The sequence below is a fragment of the Lycium ferocissimum genome, chromosome 2, assembly GCF_029784015.1.
Source record: "Lycium ferocissimum isolate CSIRO_LF1 chromosome 2, AGI_CSIRO_Lferr_CH_V1, whole genome shotgun sequence".
Taxonomy (NCBI): domain Eukaryota; kingdom Viridiplantae; phylum Streptophyta; class Magnoliopsida; order Solanales; family Solanaceae; genus Lycium; species Lycium ferocissimum.
The window spans coordinates 46,298,543-46,309,683 of NC_081343.1; the positions used below are offsets into that span (position 1 = coordinate 46,298,543).

The following is an 11,141-nucleotide window of genomic DNA, read 5'->3' on the forward strand; positions in this document are numbered from 1 at the left end:
TCAACTACTTGGAAATTGGCAAACCTGATCTGCTGTAATAGTTGTTCTATATGTTGATTCGCAATTAAAGTAAAAAAAACTTTACAAACACTTATTAAAAAGCGATATACTTATTCCAAGCTTTCTATTATTAAATTATTCAACATTGATAATTGTTAAAGTTCCATTGCAGCAACCCTTCAGATGCTTGTAGATGGAAAAAAAAATTGAAATTTATAAGGACTTCGAATTTCAGAACATATGAGATGTTTAAAGAATGACTATTAATTACAAATTTCACAACGTTTGAACGGTTAAAGTATCAAGAATTACTTCACCAATGGTTTTGAGAGAGATAAAAAAAAAACGTCAAAATTGTAAACAACTTTCAGAAGAAAATTATTTGGTTACCATTAAAACTAGGAATTAATTTTGGTTAGAGTATATAAGTAGGATTCTACTCTACTTAATGTTAATTAGTCTTTCGATTTCATTTTAAAAAAGAAGAAGATAAATATATTTACTTAAGAAAGTTATTATATTTACCTTTAAAATTACCTGATAATGTAAAAAGCTTTGTACACCGATAATGCACAAAACTTAACTGTTTTTTTATCCACTCTCTCATCCCTTTATCCTCCCATCATTTTCGTCTCTCTCCACCTCCTTCCTTATTCGCTGATTTTGCTGTCTGCCATGGCGGTGGAACAATAGCTTCGAAAGCATCTCTCTAGAAATTTATTCAGAATTAAAGTGACGAACTCAACAAATACTTAATCAAAACTATTATGTATTCAAAATGCTTTCCATTGTTCAAAAATGCACTTAATGAAAGTTTAAGCAATAAAATCCCTTCAGAGCAATAAAGAGCATAACGAAACACAATGTATACGAATGGACCCTCCCATTCTTTTCTTTTCTTTTTTTGGTTTTTGGTTTTTGGTCTTTGGTAGTCAGGTTTTAATCTCCAGTGTACTTTTTCTTCCAACAATAAAGCTCCCCCTGATTCAAATTGTTTGAGGCAACGCAGCATAAACTCTTAGTAATTACTTCAGCCATGGTTTCAGAGGAACCCAACAAACATGTCTAAACTATAAATAATGTTGGAAGGAAAATAATTCAGTTATCATTAAAAGTAGGAAATAATTTTAGTTAGAGTACAATTAGGATTCATGCCTTTAATGTTATTTTTCTCTAAAAAATGTTACTGTATTACTTGAGATAATTAATTTGATTACCTTTGAAATTACCTGATGGTGTAAAAAAAGTGAAAAAGTTTTTGGTTTCCATGGCCAAACACCTGCTAAGAATGTTACCTTCTTATTCATTTATTCATCATCCTTATCCACCTCTTAGAAATCTAATTTTCGCCTATCATATTTCACAAAAGGACTATACTTAGGATCTTATTCTTGCACTCATCTTTCTTTCTCCCTCTCCCTTCCTTCAATTTTCTTTTGTACTGTATTTCTATTTTGCTTGAGGATATATGCAACAGTTTATATCAGAAACAAGTTTGAGGTCATATATATTTTGCATCAAAGATTCTCTGTGTGAATAATTCTTGATTGTCTGTGAAAATATAAGTCTAAAAATGAAGAAAATTAAACAACTCTTCAGGTTGAGGTGCGAGTACCTCGCTCTCTCAAAAGATATTCAAGTCCATTCCAGTAGAAAGTGATTGATGGTGGGATAGTGGTTTGGAAGAAATTATGGTCATCTCCTAATAGGTATAGCCACTAGAATATATAAAAGGTCATGCACTTTAAATATAGTAATTTTTAACACTAAAATGTTAAATCTCCAAAATTGGGTGAGAACCTCAAAAAGGTGAATAGTAGAGAAAAAATAAGTAATTTACAAAGGAAGGTGAACCAAGGAGGAGAATAGAAAGAACCATGAAAATGCTTGCGAATCTAATAAATTTCTTACATCTGATGAACTGGAAGAAAAATAGTTTTCCTTTTCAGTATTCTAACTAGTCACTACCATCCATAATCATCGATACTCAACTTACTATTTCCAGAATTACTATAACTAGCAGAATGAGATGTACCACTCTCTTGTTCTTCTTGCTGTAACTTGTCCTTTGATAATTTCTCAGCCTGATTTTCATGATTATAATAGTATCCATACATATTCCTAGTGTCCTCCCCTATTGAATTACTTCCAAAAAATTCATTCTGATCATCATAAGTTGGTGGTCCAAAACTTAGGTTAATTGGACCCTTTTGATTCTTGAATATTGGCGAAGTGTGACATCCAGTATGTTGTTGCACTAGTGCCCGAAAATTCGTGATACTAGCGTTTAGAAGAGTTGTAGGGGTTTTCTTGGATGCTCGAGACCTCCTTCGAACCGGCTTCACTATGCTGTTTTTAGGGCTCAACTCATGAATATCATCATTTCCAGCAATTTGTGAAGAATTTTCGGGACTAAAACTATTGGAATATTGATAATCAAAAGTGTTTTGAGTATTTGTAGTTATGATGGTGGAATCAGAAAAACACTCATGTGGATTTTCTATTGCAAAATCAGTTTGTTGGTAATAGTATGGCATTTCATGATCCATCCACTGATGAGTAGGTAAAGTGGGGATAGTGTTATCCATGGTTAGGTTTTTGGATTGCATGCATTATGAAGCCAAATGCTTTGGCTATTGTCATGAGTTTTATATAGGACCTCGTTGTAGTCAAATTGAGACATTTTTGTCTTTGAGTTTAGAAAATAATGTTCATCTTTTGACAAGTAAAATGTTGACCCTCCCCAACCCCCTACCACCACCCCTAGATCTCCAATTATATCAGGAGGGAGAATTTGATTTTATGGATTATATTCTAATTCTAGGAAAGCACACCAATTGTTAGTAATTGAATTCTGAATATTTTTTTTATATATTTAATAAATTTCTTAATATAAATATAGATATTGAATTAAATTCATTGGGTTCGACTGAATCCGTACGTAACCTTCTAGCTCCGCCTTGTATCCAACCAATAAATTTATTGGCACACTAAAAGTGTATAGAATCTACTAGTAATTATGACATTGGATATGAATTCAACTTCTAGATCTACACGCACCTACAATTTAGAAATTCTTATACGGTCAATATACTTTAACCTCTTGCAACAGTTAATTTGTTTTATCTTTCAAATTGCTAGTCTCATTTTTATTGATGATTATACGTTTTTATTTTTAAAATAACTTGATTGTGTAGACCTTTTCTCATCCAGTAATATTACTTTGACTTTTGTTTTCTTCGTTGGAAAACTTTAGGTGTGAATGCAATTGGGGTTGATATAGAAGACAAGGTACATGTAACTTCTGGGAAATAGCACGCACGCTACATGACAAAGAGTGGAGATAATATGCCAGGAAAGAACGATGAATCATATCTAGGAAAATCCAATAGCATGTTATTTTAATTTTGCTTCTTCTTCACAAGATTAATTAATACATTTACAAAGTACACAAAATTAATTGTCATATAATTGTTGCAACCTGCACATGTTTACTGCGAGTGCATGAGGTAGGTGTTTCTTGTCTTTTTCAACCGATTGTTCTCATATATTTTATTATTATAATTGATGTATTAATTATCACCTCCTAGAGGCCAGTAGTGTAATTTGACTAAGTAGCACTAAATTGGAAGGGAAGAAAAGATTGCAATAAGTATTATTAAGTTGTATTAAGTAGTATTAAATAAAAAAAATAAAAAATAGGATTACGTAGCATTCCCTCCGTCCATTTTTATTTCCCCCATACCAAAAATAGATATTTACTTTTACTTGTCCACTTTGAAAATCAAGGCATAATTTATTACTTAGTTACTAATTTACCCTTATTATTAACCTAATCATTTACTAATGCATTTCGCAAATTATTGAATTTATTACATTCAAAGGTTATATAGTAAACTTATCATTTTACTTCTTAAAGGGTGTGTCAAGTCAGACATGAACAAGTAAAAATGGACGTAGGGAGTATGAAGGAGGAGGAGGAGGAGGAAACTGGCTATTGGGTTATATTAGTGCTGCACAGATACATGGCTAACTTGGGCTCATTTATATTGTGCCCAAGCCCATGAGTCGAACTTATAAGAAAACCTGGTCCATGTGACAAAAGTTGAAATTCATTTAAAATCTGAATAGCATTTGAATCTATTTGCATTCAACTCCCTTTGTTAAGGAAGTTCTGTTGCTTTTTCCATATTTAAGAGTTATTTCAGCAGTTTTAAGTAAGTGATTACTTATTCAGACGACTATGAATTCTTATCATGTCATATCTTTTTTGCCCCATGAAATCTGTCTATATTTAATTATGATGGATATATACACGTAGAATTTTGTTCCAATCGGCACGAGTCAAAATTACACTAAAAGAGAACAAAAAACTTCAGGGAAAAACGTGAAAGTAATTGGTTGACAAAGTGATTTGATATTTAATGAGATGATGTACAATCGATTCTGTCTAAGGCTTTATGTTAGATTATAAGTTTTAAAAGTTTTCATTTTTTTTTTAAACTCCGTATTTAGTTAAATAGTGTCACATAAATTGAGAAGGGGGAGTATTAGGTAATGTTAGTGTAATTAGGTGGGAAGCAAAAGCAAATCAGTGATTTAATTGTCAGTCTTCTTTAAGTAATACTTTCTCATGACAGGATCAAGATTTGGTTTTGTTATTTCTTAACAAAAGGAAAGGATTTCTAATCAATATAAACATTTTGGTCCGACTTTTCCTTACTTTTCAACCAAGAATAGATAGAATATAGTGCATGAACTTGACCATTCAAATGTTGGGAAAAAGAAGAGTATTTGGGAATCCTTTCAGTTCAAGTGAAAGTTCTCTTTTAATTACTCAATTTAAGCCCCTCATATTAGCTTTATCGTTTATTATATTTTCTATATAGTTATTTCTTTTTAAAATATCATTATTACTACCCGATTCGAAAAGTAAACTAATTTAAAGTCAAAGTCAAAGTCAAATCAATTATGGATGCTCCCTACTCCGCAGTTTCTTTCTCCTATATCTTAGAGCTGTTTATTTACATCTCTTGGATCGTGTTGCTTCTAAGAAATATCATAAGGATGGAATCATGCTTGACGACGAAGATGTAGATATTACTTTTGGGAAAATTTAATGAATTGATTATCATTTACTTTATGATGCACTACTCTTTCTTCTTCCTCATTAATAAGTAGATTATTGGAGAATGTACGTGTAAAAGAAAACATAAAAATATAAATTATCAACTAAATGGCACCACTTAAATAAAATGATAACTGCACTTCAATTCCAAATCAATTGAGATGCTATATAAATCATCACGGACAGTTAAAAACAGAAATAAAAATGAAGGATTGGTGTGGTCAAAGGTCACAATTAATTTCACTGTAACTTGATGCATGGAATTTGTTGTTTACTTTGTAGTCCAATGTATCCATGTTACTTAATATCTAGTCAAGTAGAGTGGACTGAGTCCATTGGAGTATTCCTATTTTTTTCCCACCTCACACCAACAGGAGCATTAATAATGTTCCCACTCTAGCGTGACTCAACTCTCTACACCTACCAGTTGATGGAGGTGCTCAGCCACTGGAGCAAGCCTCACTTGTCCTATAGTTCACTTTCATTCTAGTAATTAAAAAATTTCTCATTATAATATTCCCTTTCCCACGTACTTATGCAATAATGAGGTACCAATTGATGCCATAATGTGATGAAAATACAAAATGGGATGCTTAGCTTTATCCTTCAACTTTGGTAGTCTGAAAATGTTCAAAGATTTGACAAGTAAAAAGGAAGAAAAACTCGAAACTACAGTCAAAAATGAAAAAAGAAGACAAATAGTCACTATCAGTTCACACTTGTTCACATATGTTGACATCATCATTCCCTCTGAAATAACTATACTTACCCACTACCATTTACAGCATCCTGGAAAGAAAATGATATTTCAAAATTGTCTCAATCAGTAGTATGTTTTTCATTCATTACATTAAGAGAAGAAGAAATTTTATTGTGCGATGCGTTGCAATTAGATAGAGATGTCCACTAAGGTAGGAACATGTGTTATGTGTACCTTTCAACTTTCAAGGTTGAAGAAGATTTCTTTTATTGACTCTTCCTCCTCAAGAACAAGTGATATTCCATCCTTGCTAAAGAATACATTAGGATCATGTTTGCACCATAATACTTGTATTTTTCTTTTTGTACATAGTCCCATATTTTGAGTGATCTAATCCACCCTTATCAATCATTTTACCTAATTTTAAGAGATATTTGATCATAATCAAAGTTCCAAAAAAAAACAGTGACAACATATAAAACTAGAATTACTAAAATTAGACATCTGCTTCGAATAACAAATATATACGAATAAGCTGAAAATCAACCCCAATCATGATAAACCCTAAATATCATAAGTCGGTTTGCTGCGAAGAGAGTAAATAAATCCATTTCACATAAATTTTAGTTAATCTGCTAAAAATCTTGTTGAATTCACAATAAGATAAAAGTTTACTCAAGTTGTCCAATTGAGATTTCCCACTCAATTGTCAGCTATAATTCCTACATCTGGAAGACAAAGGCACTTTAATGTTCCAAATTCGAGAACCTACCATACAACAAAACCGTCTGCAAATAGTAATCAGCCTAAGCACCACAAAAAAAAACAGAGATTTACAGACAGCAACAACAAAACAAAACGCAAAATTCCCTATCCCTCAACAAGTACAATACTCTTCACTAGATCTCTAAAAGTCGTATCGGCATTTCAAAAGGCAGATATTGATGTTTCCAATGTTACTTGTCAGGTTCATTACTGCTGATGCTGCTCATATATCTGCATATAAGTCTCAGAAAGTGCAACCATCTGAGGAAGAGTTTCAGAAACATGTAGGTCTTGCATCTCATACCTGCATCAATTTAAAGCATTCGGTTACCAAGTTAACTACTTCCTCTTTTCTTTTTTTCCGTGTGTGTATTAATTAAAAAAATTCATATTAGAAACACATAAAACTTATTGATATGAGCTGTGTAACTAACCAAAGTTCTTCTGATTTTCGCTGGACAAACACCCTGTAGGATCCTTCGCCTGGCTTACCATCGTGAACAATATTAGCAATCAAATCATACTTCGAGCGAAGTTTCTCATTCTCCTTTGGTGCTGGCAGAGGAATATAATCCTTGAGCTCTAGATTCTTCACAGGGAAGTTAACTGAAAAAAGATGCATGAAACGTCACAAGTCATGGGATAGAAGCCTAACAATGCAGCCCCTAAGTCTACTATACCTACTCTAAGGCTGAGAACCTTTTCTGTTGTATCTAGTTTTCATTTCTTTCCTCCTCTACACAGCCCTCCCCCTGCTCTACCTAGCTGTCTTGTGTGGAGAACAAAGTGGAAATGGAATAACTCTAACAAGTAGATTTAGAAAATATTGATCAGGAAGAAGAAATTAGACCTCACTGACAATCAGGAAAGTAAACCTGGAAAACTAAACTCCACATCACTGACCCAGCAGGAAAGTAAACCTGGAAAACTAAACCCCACATCCCCTGTCTACCCACCCCCCTCCTTAAACGCCCGCATGTGGAGAATTTGCAATCAGAAAGAACAATTCTAACAAGCAAATTTAAAATAAAAAAAAATAAAAAATAAAAAAAAAACCTTCAAACTAACAAAACTAGAACCCCACCACCTACCCCTCAAAAGAGGTTTACTGATATTCAAGTGTAAAAGAGGCTAAATGACACATCCTAATCTACAATAAGTTCTATGGAGCAGTATATACTAAATGAGTAGCAGAACCCAGACTGTACAGAACAGCTTGCTATCATGTCCAACCAAAAATGACAATTTGAGGGATGCGAATTTGATGGTATGAGCGGCTGCGTAGGGTGAGAGGAATTGGCGAGCTAGAAGGAGTATTGACGAGGCTTTTACATCCATTGGGGAGGGCATATTAGTGATATAGTTGGAATATATACAAGGCTTCTACATCCATTATGAGTTAAATATCTTGGTAATTTAATTCAATTCAAGGATATCATCAATAATGAGTACTCACCAAGTGTAGGATTCTTCTCCATGAAGAAATTGTTCTTTGTAAACCTACGCATGTGGAGAATTAGATACTGTGGCAATTTTGTTACACGGTATCTCATCCTTGCTGTACGGGGCCTTACAACTTCAGTCACAGTCTCACCATCAAACTTCTTTAGTATGTTGAATAATGGAACCTGCATTTACAAAAATCAAATGAGTACAAACTTCCAATGCATCATACTATAGAAGGATGCAGATAAGGATGTCACAATACTCAGAGACTAAAGTTTCCAGATTTTGTGAACCATATTAGACATAGTTCAAAAGCAGGTGTTTCATTAAGTTTGAAGCGCGACACATGGAACAGAAAGTCTTAGATGAATAGCATCTTCTCCAAGGTTAATGGATGAAGAAAGAAACAGGCAAAAGTGAGCAGAAATGGATCATGAATGTGTTAAAATAGCGTCTGGACAGCTATGATCACATTGCACGAACAAGCCTAGTCCTCCAATCTAGTTAATTGAAATTCCAGAAATCTGTATCTCACATCCAACTCAAAGAATGACAAAGACCGCCTTTGTTGACAAAGACAAAAAGTGAGTGAATTTAAATGAGAATTGTATGATTTCCCCTGAATATATTGTGAACTGCAATTCTCTTGGTTTGGGGATTTCGGGTTTTTTGGGGAAGGGGGGGTAAATCATTTCCTTATTCTTCTTCCCTTTAATTTCTTTTATTTCCATACACTTCACTTTCTTTTTTTTTTTCTTTTTTTTTTTTTAAATGTCTGTGCCTCCTTTTCTCATTTCATGTCTTTGCTCTCATATTTTACCTGTTGTTATGTGCCCTCCCTTCCCCAACACACAAGACCAACATCCAGACTACTATGATTTTTATTTCTTCTTTGTAAATAATGTTCCTCATTACACCGGATGTATGAGGTCATTGTCTTCAAAAGCTTGCACTTTATTTCTTTTTGCTCCTTTTTGGTTCTCAATCACTTCTGATACGTTTATTCAGTTTCAATATTTAACAGATGAAAAATTAGTCAGTAGAACAAAGATCGCAATATTCTGAATATCTCAATGAGATAAGTTTACTAGTTTCCTGTGATTAATCTTGAATAGCGCCAGGATAACACGCCTATAGTTTCAAGAACCTTCATTTCATTTGAGTAATGGACAACGACTCATCGCAAGAAGACAAACTATTGTCGAGTAATGTTGGTAAAACCAGTTGTCCTTGCAGATATGACTCTAAACTGTTTTTTTTTTTTTGGTAAAGTAAACAAATTTCATTAGAAAAGGCATCAAGTAGATGCAAAGTTACAGAGAGAAACCTAAGCTTCAAACATAGAGCTGCATGAAGCTAGATTGGTGAGCAAAAACCTGTGCAAACAGTCTAAACTGTTTTGTAACTAATTATCTGAACCAGAGACGAGGTGCTTCTCCTTATTTAAAAAGCAGAGGAAGTTAGCTTTAACCAACTACAAAGGAAACTCTCAGTAATTAACCCAAAACTTCGGCACATCTACATAATTTCATTCACCTCAGATAACTCAAAAATCTAATTAAACTCTATAACACTCGACAAACGAACTTAGTGAAGAACAGTACGGTTGTTCTTGCAAGTGCAAACTATTTCTTAAACTAGGTGCAATCTTTTCTTCAAAAAACAACTCGCTCTCACCTTTTCTAGCTGACATCTAGACACTTGCATTTCAGCATGTGCACGACAGTTAGTACAATGATACACTCAACATGACCAGGTAAAGGGGGAAAAAGTCCCATACGACGACCATCCAATCACCACAAACTGTCAACAAGGGGAAAAAAAAAAAAAAAAAAAAAGGCAAAACCTTTCCAATGATAATCACAGTTTAAAAAACTGAACTTAAAAAAGAACCTGGGGAATAATATTCTTTTCCATGACATCTGTAAAAAGAGGTGGCGGTGGCAAATCAAGTCCAAGCATTAGGAAGGGCATTCTGCTAGTTTCCATGCCAATATTGTGAGATCCATGTTCACCATCTTTCCCACTCTCCCTCTTCTCAGCAATAGGTCTATTATGCATCTCTTTCACAACCTCCAATTCTCCCTATGAGAAGAAAAGCATCATATATTTACATAATGATCAACTGGTATAATTGAAATGTAGAAAACAGTTATCTGTTGCAGCAAACCTGAAAGCACCGATGGATTATGCTACTGCCTTTTTTGGAAGTTCTAAGCTCTGTGTGAAGGGTATTCAGGAGCCATGACATAAATTCAACAGGGTCAGACTGTGCACCTATCCGAAAACGTTTTTTACTAGCTTTCATAACCGCTTGCAAGAACTCATGTGGGCTCACCTGCACAAACATTTAGTTAAAATAAGAAGATCATAAAGAAAAAACAAATAGTAAATTCACCAATGATGGTAAGCACCTGTCCCTTAAAGTTCCGTGCATGCCAAATCTTTCGGGTAAGCTCTCCAAATCTATGAACAAGAGGAGATCTATTGTGTTGATAATTTTCAGGGATTAGGAAGAAGTTTCTCAACGGAGTTACTCGCATCAAGGACTGAATCGTGACATTAACAAAATCAGTCTCCCTGATGTTATTCAGCCCAACCTAACATATATCACAGCACTAAAAGATTAGAATCTTGACTAAAGGGGATAGAGTAACTTTAACAAATAAATGTAGCATAAAGAAGTTCAGTACCGTTCCAGGAAGATAATCAGACCCATCAAGTGCCCTAGACCACTGCCGGCTCTTATCGAGTTGCTCAACCTGTTCCTGAGTAAATCTGTTAAATAAAGACCAAGCAAACAACAATGGTGAATCGCAGTCGTATATTCACAGGAAGGATCCCCAGCTTATAGATACAGGGCAATATACCAACACAAAGCAAGAAATAAGTGAAAGCAATCCAGAGTAATCTGACAAACCTTGGATTCAGAACATGTATAATGTCATCAAGAGATGGATCTATGACTTCATATCCATCAGGAAGACAATAAACTTTCTCTGTTCGTAAATTGATAAACACGTGGTGTCCTGCTTCAAGACTGTGTGTATATGCATGGGATTTCGGCCCCCTTCCTTGGTAATACTTCCCACAAACCAAACA

The 11,141-nt window shown here is 34.1% G+C and overlaps 1 protein-coding gene across 1 annotated transcript; it reads right to left on the reverse strand.

Moving 5' to 3' along the window:
- Positions 1–6,449: 6,449 nt before the first annotated feature.
- Positions 6,450–11,135, reverse strand: LOC132040469 (uncharacterized; the record flags this gene model as incomplete). Its single annotated transcript, XM_059431115.1, has 8 exons — positions 6,450–6,897; positions 7,028–7,199; positions 8,050–8,221; positions 9,933–10,124; positions 10,210–10,377; positions 10,454–10,639; positions 10,733–10,817; positions 10,960–11,135. Coding segments are annotated over 8 exons (1,248 nt in total), but the record flags the coding sequence as incomplete, so codon positions are not given.
- Positions 11,136–11,141: the final 6 nt, after the last annotated feature.